Source organism: Hemicordylus capensis, chromosome 5, assembly GCF_027244095.1.
Source record: "Hemicordylus capensis ecotype Gifberg chromosome 5, rHemCap1.1.pri, whole genome shotgun sequence".
Classification (NCBI taxonomy): domain Eukaryota; kingdom Metazoa; phylum Chordata; class Lepidosauria; order Squamata; family Cordylidae; genus Hemicordylus; species Hemicordylus capensis.
The window spans coordinates 153,681,229-153,698,132 of record NC_069661.1 but is presented as its reverse complement, the minus strand read 5'-3'; the positions used below and the strand labels follow the sequence as shown (position 1 = coordinate 153,698,132).

Genomic DNA, 16,904 nt, shown 5'->3' with positions numbered 1-16,904 from the left:
GAAATATCTTTTCTCAGTTAAGTGGAGGAATTGGAAGCAATCTGATGGGGTCCAGAGTGAGCAGCACAAGGGAACACTGAGATGTTTCACAGTGGGAGTCCCACATGTAGTAATACACAAGGAAGCACACTGGGTCATGGAATTAGGGATACCTCTATCTCAAAACGTGCCTTGAGAGCACATTTCTTTTGTCCTGCACTGCTGAATAGGGGAGCCTAGACCTTTAAGGAATGCATTGTGTCTTAGTCCTTCCTGGGTAGGAATGTGTGTGAATCGACTATGACGTTCAAGGCTGATTGTGAGGACAATTGGAGTGTGCAGGTGCGTCCAGAGCATCCTGTGCTGGGAAGGGCTTCCCAATAGTCCTATCAAGAGTTTCGATGGGCACCTCTTCAAAGTTACATCACTGACTCATCCCTATTGCAATTGAGTCTGTTGTCTTACCTTCTGGCCTGAGTGCTTCATTAACAACAGGTGTTACCTCTCTTGCAAGAGGAAGAGGGAAGTTTAGATTTCATTCCAAGGCTGAAATGATCTTGAATGCCTGCCAGACACTTGCAGTAGCAAGTCCTGGAGTCTGCTTAGTCAGGCTCCCTCACAGAAAGAGGGAGTGTGGATCTAATCCCCTTTCCAATTTATGGGGCCTGTAGCCAAATCTAGGGGTGACCAGTCCACTGCCAACTAAGCGACTTGTCCTCATGTATAACAGATTGGGAGCTCACTTTGCACTGCAGCTCCTGAGCATAGCAAAAGCACAATCTCCAAGACTGGAGATGCAGCTGCAACCAGGCAGGCTTCTGGGAGCAGGCAGAATAAGCTCAGAATCAGCTGGTAACATAACTCACAATTGCCTTCTCCCTGTAGGTGAAATATAGGAGGTGATATGATTATTCCACCTTCTCCGGCCACCCTGGGGAAACTGTTAGAACAGGGACACAATGAGGCAAATTTATATGCTATATAAATATGCAACATTTATATGCACCCAAAGGGCATATTCTTAGACATGACACTGGGAAAGATGCAGTTCTAACAAACCAAGTAAGATAAACATCTAGTGTTGAAACTGAATTGATTCATTCTACCCAGCTGCAACTTCCTCCCCCTCTGACCTTGATTTTAAATTGCAATCGGCAAATGGGAGCATGCTCAGCTCCTTAATTAGGGCAGGTTTCTCCTACCCCATTATAATGCTGTGAACTGCCCTAATATCTTCCACTGAGGGTTGGGGAAGATCACGCTAGTCCTGTATCTTGCGGCAGCGTCCCAATTCAACTCAAGATTGCTCAAGCCCCCCTGCCCTGCCCCACATCATACCACCTCCCATTCTTTCACATCCCGATTATAGATCCCCCCTCCCCCAGTCAGTTTTCCACATAGGAGAAATGAATAGAAGGGGAGATAGATCCAATAAAAGTTTGATGCTTCCCAGTCACAGCGGCAGAGGAATACAAAACTGAAAGCGGTCCACTAAATCTCTTTCGATAGTCAACACCAATTCCCTTCCCACTGTCACACAAGATATTGATCACATACACAATCTCAGGCTGGCTTTAGCCGCTTCCATGACAGATCCTTAGATAGGCCCAAATTTATGTAGTTGGTAGAATTCCAAACAATATTGTTTGGCAGTTTATCCTGGTGTTACAGAAGGATATGTGATAAATTTTTTCTTGAGTCCAAGTGGTAAACTGTTGGGTGGTGAATGGTTGCTTTTGCTTGCTGTAACCACAAGAAAGTTACAAGGATGTTTTATTAACAGCAGTTAATTTCAAATGTTGATATTTTAATATTTGAAATAATTTACCTCATCTGGATATTTTGTATTATGAGATTTTATTAAACTATAATGTTAATTGTAATCACCTATAGCTAAACACAATAAAGAGAAAAATCAAGTACTATGGTGGCTGCAGCCTCCCATCTTGGACCAGCAACCATTATAGCGACTGGCACTGAATTGAAACTCAGGAACTATTCAGTTTCTTTCAGAGGGTTCCCAAATCAGCTATCAACTGAGGAAATAGGGTCCCTAGAGAAAAATGAAGGCTTGAATCTTATGTCATAGTTCCATTCCTTGCTAGAAAATCGCTCACTATAAAGTTATATTACCATCTGCAAATCTAGTGGACTTCTATTTTCTTGTATCTTGTATGGTCCTAGCATGCAATGTAGTTGTCAGTTGTATGTAATGCCACTTTTAATCAGTGATAAATTCCTGAGGCCACTTTCTGCATATATCCATACAATATGTTACTATAGAGGAAGTCTCGCTAAGTTAATTTTAAATATTTTAGCCTACTTTCCAAAGGGAAGAAGCCTTATGAGAGCAGCTTTGTCCCTATGTTCCCCTGTGATAACTGTTGTTTAGTCTGATACAAACTGAATTCACAGCACATGGGAGGGGTTCTTAAATAAGAGTCACTAGTTGAAAGTAGGCTCCATTAGCTCTATTTGTTTACAACTGTAAACTATATTTAGGAAAGAATTTCACCCATTGCTTCCTTGAAGCCATCTAGAAACCCCCCTTGTTCAAATATTAGTTGGTTAAACCATTCCATTACCGGAATTCTCTATGTGGCACTCTGTTTCTCTGGAGATTTTGGATATCAAATGGGAATTAGACTTGGGAGGGGGGAAAAAATTAAGACTGACCTATCAGGAAAGAGACAAAGCTCACGTCTATCAGTCCTTTATTGCATCTTTTCCAGATTGTGCTTTGTCTTATTTCTTTTGTAAATAAACTACCTGATCAGACTATTGCTGCTAACTCCAGTCCAGCTGTTCTGCTCTCTTCTGGTAGTTTTACAGTGCATCTTCTTCCTCTTGCAAATTTTATCACCTTGCATCATTACAGCCTTTATGTAAATACCAGTTCAGTTACAAGTGGGTTGAGGAAATATCCAAGAGGGGCAAAGGAAAACAAAGGAAATATTATTATAGGCTTCATCTTGGGGGGAAAATGTCACCACTTTCCCTCTGTAGAGAAACGCTACAGCTACAAGGGGCCACCTTGATTGAGCTGCTTTTCAGACAATCAGAACTCCACAACCAGTACTTTTGTTTTAATGGGCTTTTTATATACAGGGATGTGAATATTATGAAACAAAGTAAAAGCCACTTATTTCCCATCACAAAAGGTTATAAAATTACTTCCACAAAAGGACCCAAAGCACTGATCTTGTACGTTGCACCTCCAAAAATTGTGACCATAATTAAAAAACATCTCTTAGATGTTCCAATACATGTTTTTTTTCTTCATCTCACGCCTTTATTTTTGAAGTGTGAAAGGCCACAAAATGCAACATTTTAATGCCCCAGCAAGTACAGCCACCACCCCAGTGTGGTCTGACCAATATCAATGAGCATTAGAAGGATGAATTGCCCTTGATCATCAACAGTGAAGTGAATGTGTCTGACCAATTTTTATGACTTTCCTGAGAAAGATACTTAAAGACAAAAAGGCATTGGTCCTTTTTATAAGTGAACAGCATTGCTGGCCTTTCACAATTTCTCACATCATGAAACCACTTTCAGAAAGTTGCTTTCTCTTACCCTCACACCACCCTATACAGAAGATACATTTGCTACAGCAAGGTTGCCAAGTGCTGTCTCCCCACTGCAGCCAATCCCTTCCCCATCTCAACTCTGCAAGCACTCTGCACATGGATCAGGGCCAACATGTTGTAAGTCTCTATGTAGCAGCATCACTGTGGCAAATGCAGTTCATTTTCTGGCCCTTATTCATGTTGTCCCTTGTTCATAAAAAAAACAAAACATTGTGTAAAGAATGAATTTATCATTATTTTGTAGCACTTGCAACATGCTAAGTACTTTTACTAAATCCTTATCTTATTCATCCTCATAACCAGCCTGTGAGACGTTAGTATTATTCTTATTTTATAGAGACTGGTAAACCCAGCATGGGATGTCAGTTTTGCCCTAGGACACCCAGTTGAAGTAATGGATGAGCAGAGAGTTTAATCCAGCACAACAAGACCAAACCGAATTTCCTGGGCACTTCTGGCACTGAGGTTAACACAGTGGGAAATGGCTCTCACAGGGGAATTTTTTATTTTATTTTTTGCCAAAATGGCCACCACTTGAAAAATTAGTGAAGATCACTGCATTATGGCCACTGACTAAAGCATCTGCTAGGTACCAAGCTGCTATAACATTTGAAAACCACTTTCTGCATGGTGTGGCCTGATGAGAAAGTGGTCCCACACAGCACCGCACTGTCCTGTACCCCCCTTGAGATATGAAGAGACTTATCATGGAAAGGTTTTCAAAAATTACTAGTACCCTATGAAAGCAGTTTCTGGAATTCCTTGCATATAGAGGCCATATATCTGAATTAGTCATTCTGAAACCATAACTGGCTTACGTCATCACAACACTGACCATCTCCACATTTTTATTGGCATCTGACTCTCTACCACCACCACCTCCTATATCAAAACCCTGACCTTTCCTTCTACTTGGCCTGTCTATCTAATGTAGATTATAAACCACACGAGAAAGGACTGTGTCCCTTCTTCATGCATAAAAACAAGTGCTGGTACTCATTAAAGCATTACACAGTAGTACTTTTCAATATTAGTATTTTAATTTTTGTATTGCAGGGGCTATTGCTGTCAGTGTGACTGAGCCCATTCTCTAGTTCTCTTTCTCTCTATCTTAATCAAGGTTTTCAAATAAAACCTTTGGAAAACAGACATTAGCCCAGCTTTAGTTTGTTATAGATGAGTAGGCGTCTGGGCATACACATTGGTACATTCAATGGGAATCAGATGATCAGATAGTTGTATCAGCCACACTTGCAGATCTCCCTTGCTGTATCAGGGTGTACACAGTATCTTCTAGCATAGACAGGCACACTTAAGACCACTGCTTTTCTGAGTTGCTTCTATTCTGACCGTTTGTCATTGTGGTTTGTGAAAGCTTATGAAATACCAACACATGCAGGGGAATTTAAATACTCACACATGCAGTGTGAGTATGTGGTAGGGTAGAAGGCCAATGAGATGGTTTTATGAAAAGTTCAAAGGCATCTCAAAACTTTAAGCATTCTACTCTATAGTTCCCCCAGATCTGAACCCCTTCCAACATCTGTTTGTGCACAAAAACCTCCAGGGAACCACTTTCCTAGAAACATTAGGAGATAACAAATATATAATGATATCCCCTGATCTATCTGTTCTTTCTAGGAAAGATAGGGTTTGTTTAAATATAAAACCTACATGCGAGAACTGTTCTTTCCACATTTGCTTTTCTTAAAAAAAAAAAAACCACCACACACACACACACACTTCGAGCTGCACCCACACTATCCACTCCCAGGAGTGCAGTTCAGCAACTTCCTTTCTTGTACGATACTTTCCATTCCCACGTTTTCAGTACTCCAATCACAGCATTTAACAAGTGTATAGATGTAATAGGGGGAAAATAAATTATGTCCCATTTTTGACAACAGCAACAAAACTGTCGATCTTAAGCTGGTCCTGCCAACCTTTTTGCTACAATGCATACTGAAAATGCATGACTCTCCAGCTTCACTCCAGCTTTTCATGTGAGCTTTTGTGGAAGTCAGTAACACTTGAACTCTGGAGTGCTACATGTTGATATTTCAATGGTCAATTGCAGTTTTTGTGAAACTGTTTAGTAATATTCTTTTGAAAGTCACATCCAAACAGTGCTCCTGTTCACTGAAGAAGAGCAACTGATCTCAGGAGAATTCTTGGCCTCTTTCTGAATTCTTAAAGGATACACAAATCACACAGAGAGGGTGCTGGTTTTTTTGTTTTTTAAAAAAAGGCTTGATCTTTTTTTTTTTTTTGCTGCCCGTCAGCACTGTCTCAACATATTGCACAATGTTATAAAAACGTCTTCTGCATCAGGTAGAGAGAATGCAAAACAGTTTCTGAAGAAGGTGCTAATGCATAGTGTCATCTGTTGTTAGAGGTACATGGTTGTTTAGGTGGCCATCTTGATGTGTGACCTATCAAAGAAAAAAGCAAAAATACCCAAACTTCATATTATATCAAGTCATATTTTATCTATATTTATCCAGCCATCACCCAATCCTTTTGTACAAAACTTCCAGAACAAGTTATTTTGTGGCTAAATGCATCATAGTCTTCTTTGTAATCACTACTGTAGGTAATGTCTATGCAGACTTTGAAAACCTAAAAGGTTCAATCTAGACTTCAGTAAATCTTTGCCGTTAAGCTTTAGTGCGATGCAGACTGCATCATAAATCACTAGTTCAATTTTAAATTTCTAGCCCTCACAGTGGGAGTTTTGAAACCTGAAGGCAGTGTCTGGTGCTGGCTCAAAAACTAGAGGGTGACTAGGCTAGGTGGTGCTTCCAATGTTCAAGATTATTTGTGTTCTGCAGAGTCCTCCATCCTTCTCCCAGGACTACTGTTTCAGCCAGATTGTCAACCTTATTCTCCAGCTCCAATTTCCATGCCCTTCTCTTCCTCCTTGGCCTGATGAAACATTCTCAGATACTTTAAAAACTAGAATCTTGGGGTTAGAAGTGCACCAAATAAGTAAATGCAAATAACTTCATAATCTGCTTTTCTTGATGCAGTTTGTAGCCAGTTCTCACTGGTATACACACAACTCTGCACTATGTTCTGGAGTCCAAAATGGGTTTCAACTGAGGTGTTGAGTTCTATTATTCTAGTCTTAAGAACCACCTCTAAGATGTTATGCCGTAACATACAAACCACATACAGCAGGCATCCCCAAACTGCGGCCCTCCAGATGTTGCTGAACTACAATTTCCAGCATACCCAGCCACAAAAAATTGTGTCTAGGGATGCTGGGAGTTGTAGTTCAGCAACATCTGGAGGGCCGCAGTTTGGGGATGCCTGACATACAGCATGTCTCTAATCAATAGCATGCATTATTCAGAATATACTCACGGATGTAGATTTAGAAGATCCCAGTCTGAAACGACAGCAAATGATTTCCACTACAAATCTTCCAATGCCATGTAAAATTCCTACAATATACAGTTTGAATGTTTAAAGGCTGCAAACTCAATTCTAAAAAGATAGGTTACTTGTTTATTATCCACAGAACTTTATAATTATGTGAAAGCCATTTTTACACCACAAAAAAGCAAACCAGGATTTACCTCCAAGGACACACTCCAGAGAGAACAGGAGTCATCCCAACTTCCTGACGATTGCATCCGTAAGGTGAAAGCATTTGCAAACAAATGTGACATTCACTGGGCTGGTTCAAACCATCATCATTCTAAACGATCGCCATTATCTAATGTTTTAGATAATGCAAACAAGTCTTCCCTCCTGTCAAGTTAAAGCTTCAGCTTTTAAACAGACTTGTTTCCCATTATCTAAAACATTAGATAATGGTGACTGTTTAGAATGATGATGGTTTGAACCAGCCCCATTATGTCAGAACTCAGAAAATATCCAAGTTCTTGTGACACAAAAACATGCAGCTTGGCAACTGGGGTTTTCTAGTAAGCTGGGATTTTTTTATTGTGAGAACCTGCCCAATTGGAGTTTCAATACTTAACCAGAGAGGGTGGAAAGAGAAAAACTTGAATTTAAAAATCGATGTATATGAGCAGGTAAAGTTAAACTTGAATATCTTCAAAACACTTGGGCACCTTTATAAGCATACGGAGAAGAGGTTGATCTGTTTTACAGTTAGCTGCCTTAGAGTCACTTAAAGAAAGGATAAGTTCATTTAAATAATGAACTGTATAAAACTTGGGGTACCATGCATAAAGATTCTCACATATAAAGATTTATTGTCTGTAGCAGTGGTTCCCAACCAGGGTTCCTCCAGATATTGCTGAACTACAACTCCCAGCATCACCAGCCATAATTTATTGTAGCTGGGAGTGCTGCGAGTTATTAGTTCAGCAACATCTGGAGGAACCCAGGTTGGGAACCACTGGTCTATAGTATCACAGCACAAACACAAGCTATTATCTATAATAGAATTGTTATCCATTATTCTGGGGTGTGTGTTTGTAAAAGACAAATTATATTCCTGTTCCTATGGTATTTGGCTTTCCCAACATAATCTAAACTATTACCTGTAGTAGAGAAGATTCCTCCAACGATACCACAAAGTCTCACTAAAAATTGCCAGAAGGGCATGTGTTCTTCCGTCACTGTCACCATAAGGGAACTGATGTCATATTTCATGAAAATCCCTGACACCCCATGACTCCCAGCTGCATGGTTGATCACTCTTTCCTAGAGAGCAATGGCAATTTAGAATAATCTGACACAATATTTTAAACAGTAGATCAAACATAAGCAAAGACTGGAATCTGTTTGTATAAGAAATCAAAACTGAGAACTGTGACTCAGGTTCTCGATTTTTAATAAGTTTAATTCATAACAGAATTGAGATTCAAAATGTGGAAAAAATATCTACTGAGGAGAGTAATTCATAGTAAAACATATGCATTTAATAAGATTTAAAGGAGTGAAGCTAGAAAGCTGTTCAGAGAGAACTAATATTTGGTTTTGGTCAGATTTGACAAAACTGTAACCAGAGAGATACTTTCATATTGCTTTTTGTCATGACTTCTTTCTAAGAGGAATGTATCTTTTTTTTATTTATTTGATGTATATACTGCCCTTCCAAAAATGGCTCAGGGTGGTATCTTTTGGGACTGTAAACTATTTTCTCTCTCTCTTTAAAATTGTGATGAAATACACATTATAGAAAAGATAATGATAAGCACCATCTGTGTTCCTTAAGCCGTTCACTAATGTGGACTTACCCGTTCTGTCACTGAAAACTGATGCGTTTCTGCTGAAATCTTATATGTATGGAGTTTTGTTGGTACAACTGTGATAAAGTATTGGAACATCTGGTTGTCTGAAGGCAAAACAAAAACATGTGTATTAAACCAAGACTCATCATAAAAGAAAAAAAGTCAAGACAAATCTGAAGCTGTTGGTTTACAAATCCCTCATGACCAGTGTTCACATATACTTTCATACTTACTAATCTCATCTTTGTATATGTATTCGATTTTCTAAACTTGCTTTTCTATCCTTTGGTACTCAAATGGTACTGAATACAGAGATTTATTTACTGCATCTATATCCTGTTCTTCCTCCAAGGAGTTCAAGGTGGCATATACAGTTCTTTAAATCCCTTTAAATAGCCCCTGTAAGGTGGGTGAGGCTTAGATATCCACTGGCACCCAATGAGTCACCCAATGAGCTTCAAGACTAAACACAGATTTGAATCTAGGTCTCTCCGATCCTAGTCAAGCAGTCTCATTCAGTCATAGTTAATCAAAAGGCTCAAAAGTCTATGCATTAGTCTCTATATAAAATAGAAGCTCATTTGGGGCTAGAGCAGGAAGTGGAAGAGAATTTCTGCCAACATTGTGCAGTAAAGATATGCATGGAAATGTTTTTTTTAAATAATAATTATTATTTTTAATTTATTATTTTATTTTATAAAAAATAAAATAAAATAAAAATAAAGGTTAATAATGCAACTAAAAGACATCTTTTAGTTGCATTATTAACATTTCCATGCGCTACATTATAAGGTACAAGTTGTTCTAGTTAGAACTAATCAGCCTACTTTCCTTTCACTGTCTACAACTGGACTAAATTTGGTTCAAATCGAGGTCCACAAATTGGATCTCTTGCACCTCAAATATTCATGCATCCGTAATCTTGGATCGGGGTGCATGACATCATTACAAACCACACCATTGACATGTCCCTCTGTGTCACTCACTACAACTGTACCAAATTTGGTTCAAATCAGTTAGACAATCCTCAAATTAGGGCATTTGTGTCTCAAAAGTTTGCACGTCCACCATACTGGATCATCACAAACTACATGTAGTTTGGATGACATCACAAACTACATCATCGGGGCATCTCTATGTGTCCATACAGCTGTAGCAAATTTGGTTTAAATTGGTTAAACGGTTCACAAGTTAGCCCACTTGTACCTCAAAAGTTTACGTGTCCGCCATCTTGGATTGGTGTGGATGGCATCATCACAATCTACGCCGTTGAGGTGTCCCTATGTATGTGTCCCTACAGCTGGAGCAATTTTGGTTCATAGGAACATAGGAAGCTGCCATATACTGAGTCACACCATTGATCTATCTAGCTCAGTATTGTCTTCACAGACTGGCTGTGGCTTCTCCAAGGTTGTAGGCAGGAATCTCTCTCAGCCTTATCTTGGAGAAGCCAGAGAAGGAACTTGGAACCTTCTGCTCTTCCCAAAGCAGCTCCATCCCCTGAGGGGAATATCTTTACTGCTCACACTTCTAGTCTCCCATTCATATGCAACCAGGGTAGACCCTGCTTAGCTAAGTGTTATGCCTGCTACCACAAGACCAGCTCTCTTTCACATTGGTCCAGGTGTTGCAAAGTTGATAGGGGGGGGGGGGAACACACACATACACACACAATGCTGGGTGAATGCCTGACACACAAACAGAATGCCGGGAGATCTCATAAGTTTACTGGAAAGTAGGCTAAAAATTGCACCAATTGTAAAGGAAAGAAGAACAGAGCGTCTTCTGTAGTAGACACTTGTCTCTCAGATGAAGCACTTACGGTCTGAGGCAATCTTTTCTGTACCATCTAAAGGATTAATCAGCCCTGGGATGAGTTCACCAAAAGACAAGTGATCTATCCTATGGGAGAAGTTGTATGCTGAAAGAAAAATAATATAAGCCACAAAATCAACACTGCAGTTTATTTTTACCTGTCATTCTCTTACAAGTTATGAGATCTATTTTTCCAAACCAGTTGTTTGAGTAAATTTCAATCAAGCAAGGCCTCTGTTATTAGCATAAACATTTTTAAAAGGCTTTCTTTTAAAGACGTGATAAGAGTAAAAATGCAGCACCGAAATGCATTCAGTCTCCCAAGAAAAAGAAAAAAGAAAAAGAGGTGGGGGTGGGAGGGGAAAAGGTGCAAATGTTATAGAATGGCTTATATGAAAAACAAAGCCTATACAAATTGCTAAAGGGTTCACTGTCACAAAGATCAGTTGCTCCTCTTATAACAGTGGAGTAATTAAACATGTTGCATACCACCATGTTTCAGAATATCCTATGGCCCCGTTCAAACTGGCACCAAAATCAGATGTTACAGGTCAGGCCACGGAATCTTATACACCTGCCATTCTGTTCTTGGCTGCAAATACCTGCCATTTGTCTTCTCAATTGTAGCATTAATATGACCACTGTCAAAATACATTCAAGGGTTTAGGAGCACAGCTGGTTTCATCTCAAGTCAATTTCGCAATGGCCACACACAAAGAAACTAGATGGAGGGGACCAGGGAGAAATTTGTCATGGGGACGGGACAGGGGACAGGGCAAGAGTCCCATGGCCCACACCCTAAAACATGGTTTTATCCTTGATATTCTTTATCCTCGATACTAAAACATGGTTTTCGTTGTAGGTCTGAACCATGCCTATGAATATTCAGAAGCACACAGTACTCTTCCCATGCAACAGCCCAGAGTATTTCAACAATGTTATCTCTATACATACAGGCGAAACTCGGAAAATTAGAATACGTGCAAAAGTCCATTAATTTCAGTAATGCAAATTAAAAGGTGAAACTGATATATGAGACAGAGGCATTACATGCAAAGCGAGATAAGTCAAGCCTTAATTTGTTATAATTGTGATGATCATGGTGTACAGCTCATGATGGTGATCATGGTGTACAGCTCAATCCACAATCCCAGAAAATTAGAATATTACATGGAACCAAGAAGACAAGGATTGTAGAATAGAACAATATCGGACCTCTGAAAAGTATACAGTGTACTGTGCTTGATTGGCCAGCAAACTCGCCTGACCTGACCCCATAGAGAATCTATGGGGCATTGCCAAGAGAAGGATGAGAGACATGAGACCAAACAATGCAGAAGAGCTGAAGGCTGCTAATGAAGCATCCTGGTCTTCCATAATACCTCATCAGTGCCACAGGCTGATAGCATCCATGCCACGCCGCATTGAGGCAGTAATTGCTGCAAAAGGGGCCCAAACCAAGTACTGAATACATATGCATGCTTATACTTTTCAGGGGTCTGATATTGTTCTATTCTACAATCCTTGTCTTCTTGGTTCCATGTAATAGTCTAATTTCCTGGGATTGTGGATTTGGGGTTTTCATGAGCTGTACGCCATGATCATCACAATTATAACAAATTAAGGCTTGACTTATCTCGCTTTGCATGTAATGCGTCTGTCTCATATATCAGATTCACCTTTTAATTTGCATTACTGAAATTAATGGACTTTTGCACGATATTCTAATTTTCCGAGTTTCACCTGTATATGCCTGAAATGTCTCCGTAAATAAGGTCTCCATGCAAGGTACCAGAAATAGCTTACATTCATGACTCACAAGAGCTGCCAAATGTGCATGGCCTCGCGGATGGGGAATTGCCCTAAAGAGAAAAAGGAGAGAAACCAGGTTTCAGAATCAAAGGATGCTACAGGATGGACAAAGCAGCAAGTAGTTTAGAAACTTTTCAGAGCAGACCACCACTTTCAAGCAAGTACCTCTTTACAAAGGGATTCAGCTTTACTGTATAATGAGGAGAATGCAATTAAACTCATCAAGTGTCTCTCTAAATGGTCAGAAAGAAACTAAGGAAGTGACATCCAACCACCGCTTAGGATACTGCAGGCACACGCAGAAGGCGGTTAAGGGCATCACGAGGAGCTAACGAACTCTACCCGAAGTCCGTCTGCATAGGCACAGAACCCATATTTATGGATGTCGCTAGAATCACTATCCAGATCTGCTGTCTGACTTCATTAAAGTCAGTCAGTCTTTATTACAGTCTTTGACCAATACCAGAACAGCTAAAACAAATGTACAATTTAAACATAGCCATATTAATAACATATCTGTATATTGGATTGAACGATTAGCAAGCTGAGTATGTTGAACTCGTATTGCAGAACAACAGGATTTCGCTGCTGCATGTGCGATTGAGGAATTTGCATCTATTAGCAAATATTTGACATAAAATTCGTCTGATTCTTCTGGCAGGTTATGTAAAACAGGGTCAATTAAACTTTGCCTAAGACCTATGTAAAAGACACATTGTAGGAGCACACGTGCAACCGACTCAATCTCATCTGAGTTACAGGGGCAATATCTCTGCTCAACTGGAATTCTGCTATATCTACCAACCAATAGTTCCAAAGGGAGGACATTCATACGGGCCCTCGAGAAGGCCCATTTATGTTTAGGGAAGGTGAGGAGCTGGGCGAGTTCTCATCACACCAATGAGCAGGCGGAACGTACTAGATGTCCTGGACAGGTCATTCTGAAACTCAAGTATCCCAGATCCTTCATTTGAGAAGTTCTTTGGCCCTGTCCAATTCCACAGAGAGGATTGCTTCAGGCGAAAGAACCGTAGGTATGGAGTTTCCTAACACAGTTCTCCATCAGCTCAAACAGTGCCTATCCAATAATAATAAGGGAAGGAGACCAGAGGGCATTAAATTGAATCTTGCTCAGTTTATAAGTATTGATAACACCTGATTCCAGCCTCAGAGTGGCATTAGAAATACATTTGGAGCAGTGTTCCCTCTAACAGGGATTTCCAGATGTTGTTGACTACAACTCCCAGAAGTCCCATCTGCAATAGCTTTTGCTTGGGGATTCTGGGAGTTGTAGTCAACAACATCTGGGAATCCCTGTTAGAAATAATGTTCTTAAGAACCTGGCTTGGACCGACTCCAGGAGGATATAGTTAGCATAGGGCCCTAGCTGTGAGCCCCATAAAACATTTGAGCTATCTTCACCTTAAATAAGGTGATGGCAGCTGGAATGAACATTCCTCCTTGCCACCTGAAAGTTGCTAACACACTTCTCTGTGCCTGAGCAGCAGTATATCTGATTTGGGTGGTCTTCCTCCCAGATTCCTGAAATACCACACCCAAATACTTAAAACATTTAACCTGCTCTAGATCATGATTATCCTCCATTTATATTTTTCCCTCTGTTGGTGGATGCCAAGATTTTAGTTTTCTGATAACTGATGTCCAATTGCTCTTCCTTACAACAGAGGACTAAGGCCTTAAGAGCTCTTCTCATCCCCACTTTTGAATGGGACAAAATGATGACATCATCTGCATATAAAAGTACAGAAAGCACTTCGGGGCTTCATTAAAGTAATTCAGTAGAAGCATTTTATGAAATTCTGTTGATAAATAATAAATGATTAATAAGGCCTTCACTGCACTTGGCTTATTACTGGACAGTTGGCATACTAAACACTTATTTGAGAGCATCAAAAGCAACAAAACACAACTAGGGATATAAGGCTGAAGACTGTGGTAACACAAGACTAGCACTTTCTCCTGACCACCACATAAAAAAACAAACAAGTCACTTCTTATTGCTTGAAGGCAGTTTAATAGAAGGTTAGGAAGTTAAAAGGAGGAAGTAGCAAAGATTAAAAAATTAACCTGTAGAGGCAGAAATAGTAATGGATTGTTTTTAGTCTTGGGGTGGGGGGGAAAGAATCCCCCAAAATTTAAAAATTAAAAGAATGGTTATAGAAGAAAAGCAAAATAGCTTGATTAAGATAAAGCAGGGGAAACGGGTCAGGAGCCAAGCAGCTCAGTTTGGGAGAGACAAATTAGAAGGCAGGCAGGCTTCTATAGTAACTAAAAAAAAGTTGGTGTGTTCACAGGAGGAAATGCAAGAGAGAACAGAAGACAGAAGCAACTGAAGAGGGAAAATAGAAAATATGAATGCGTCATGATCCTCATGCCAGAGAAGAAATGGGTTAGCATGAGCCGAGACCATTCAATTCCATATCATGCTGATAGGACAGAATTATCCCCTGTATACAGACAACAGAACCCAGTAGAAAACACCGAACTGCCACGATGTCAGGGGAAAACTGTGTGCAGGTGCAGCTTAAGACATGCAAAATACATGTGCGCTCATTCATGCTGCATCAGTTTTTCTCCAAGATGCTGCTACAGAAGCAAAGCACCTGAGCACCTAGACTAGAATGTACATAAAGAAGAGATTCATCAGACTATCAAACAGCACACCCAACATTTTGATGAGGGAAAGAGGGCAAGTCAGTAGTGTTTTCAGTAAATGAAATGAACATACTTGCCCACAGTTATGTGAAAGTTCCCTGCTACTTTATTAACATACAGGTGCCCGTGAATTCTGCAAGCATCTGGAGGTTGTAATGAGCTGTCCTCCCTGTTTGAAGGAAAAAAGAACAGGTTACAGCTGTTGATAGACAGTACCTCACAATTCATACTACGCCAAAAACAAACAGCAGCAGAAAATTAAGTGAAGCAAATGGGATCCAGTGGTGAATCAAGGCTTCTGTCTTCAAGAATGAGCACTGGAGAGCCACCAACTCACATGCTCCCCTCCTTCCTCTTGAGAGGAGAGTGAGTTTTTGCTTTCAGCTAGAAATGAACCACGGTTCTTCATTACATATGAGCCCAGGGATCTGTAACTTAGTTCAAATCAGTTAGGTAAACAAAAGCAAAAACCAAAATCCAAGTGTAGGTTCATATTTTGGTTGTTATTCAGTTCTGTTTTCAATTAAGCTGCAGCTCTTCAGGTCTGTACATAACATGTAATGCAATTTAGCTCAAATCAAAGATAAAAGGTTTCACTCTGCTCCTTTCACACATTAAGACAGAACACAGGCTAACAGCTTTCTGAGACTCACTGTAGGAAAAAAACAGGTTGCTCACCTGTAACTATTGATCTGGTAAAGATCCATCAATATCCATAAGAATGGGTAATGCGCCTGTGCAGGACCCTCTTGGTAGTATGCCGCAGCTCAAAGTTACCGAACCCCACCCATACGCCTTCAGTGTGCTATTTAAAGGTGGGCTAAGCGCCTGATATTCCGTTCTTGGAGCACCACCATGGAGGATGATCATCCAGAATTAGGCGAGTTTATCATGGAAGAAGAATAGTTTGCACACTAAATATAGACATAGCATAGCTCTACTACAGAGGGTTGGTTTGGGAGGGTCTTATGGATATTGACGGATGTCTACCAGATCAATAGTTACAGGTGAGCAACCTGTTTATCTGGATCCAGATCCATAAGAATGGGTGCTTAGCTAGCTCTCCAAGGAGGAAGGTGCAGTAGTAGCTATTGTAACACCCGCTTCAAAACACTTCTCCCAAAGCTTGCCTCGGCAGCAGAATGCACATCCATGGTGTAATGCTTGACAAAAGGTAACTCAGTGGACCAAGTTGCTGCTTTACAGATGTCCATGAACGTTACCCCCGATAGGTGTGCAGCTGAAGAAGCATAGGCACGGGTAGAGTGGGCCTTGATTGCTTCAGGTGGCTGAACATTCTGTGTCTTGAATGCTAGTAGGATGAACTCAACTGGACATTTTTTGTCTGGAAATACAGGCGCCTCTCTCAGAGCCTTTGAGTGCTACAAACAGATTCTTGGTGGATCTGAAGCCCTTGGTGCAATCCAGGTAATATAAAAGCGGCCTCCACACATCCAAAGAGTGAGTTGCACGTTCTAAAGGGGTAGATGGATTCCTGAAGAATGTAGGGAAAACAATGTCCTGGCTGAGAAGGAAGTCATACACCACCTTGGGTAGAAAGTCTGGGTCCATACACATTAGCACTTTATACGGATAAATTGTGGTGTATGGTGAATCTATCCGTAAAGCTGCCAACTCACTTACACATTTAGCCATAGTTATGGCCAGTAAGAAGGCAGATTTCAAAGCCACTAGTTTGATGGAGGTAGAACCCATAGATTCAAATGGATCCTCTGTCAAAGTTGAAAGGACCAAGGATATGCTCCATGGCTTGATGGGTGTGAGAATGGGTGGATACAAATTCACAAGGCCTTTTAGGAAA

The 16,904-nt window shown here is 40.3% G+C and overlaps 1 protein-coding gene across 6 annotated transcripts in view; it reads right to left on the bottom strand.

Moving 5' to 3' along the window:
- Positions 1-3,044: 3,044 nt before the first annotated feature.
- The window catches only part of ERGIC2 (ERGIC and golgi 2), a 45,333-nt gene continuing 31,473 nt past the window's right edge, over positions 3,045-16,904 (bottom strand). For all 6 annotated transcript variants that reach the window (XM_053253690.1, XM_053253691.1, XM_053253693.1 and 3 more), the window contains 7 exons: positions 15,156-15,251; positions 12,401-12,456; positions 10,602-10,700; positions 8,786-8,883; positions 8,087-8,249; positions 6,936-7,015; positions 3,045-6,001 (listed from right to left, as the gene is read on the bottom strand). In XM_053253690.1, the coding sequence (XP_053109665.1) occupies positions 5,936-6,001; positions 6,936-7,015; positions 8,087-8,249; positions 8,786-8,883; positions 10,602-10,700; positions 12,401-12,456; positions 15,156-15,251 (658 nt within the window). In that variant the 3' untranslated portion in view covers positions 3,045-5,935. The remainder of the gene's footprint in view (positions 6,002-6,935; positions 7,016-8,086; positions 8,250-8,785; positions 8,884-10,601; positions 10,701-12,400; positions 12,457-15,155; positions 15,252-16,904) is intronic.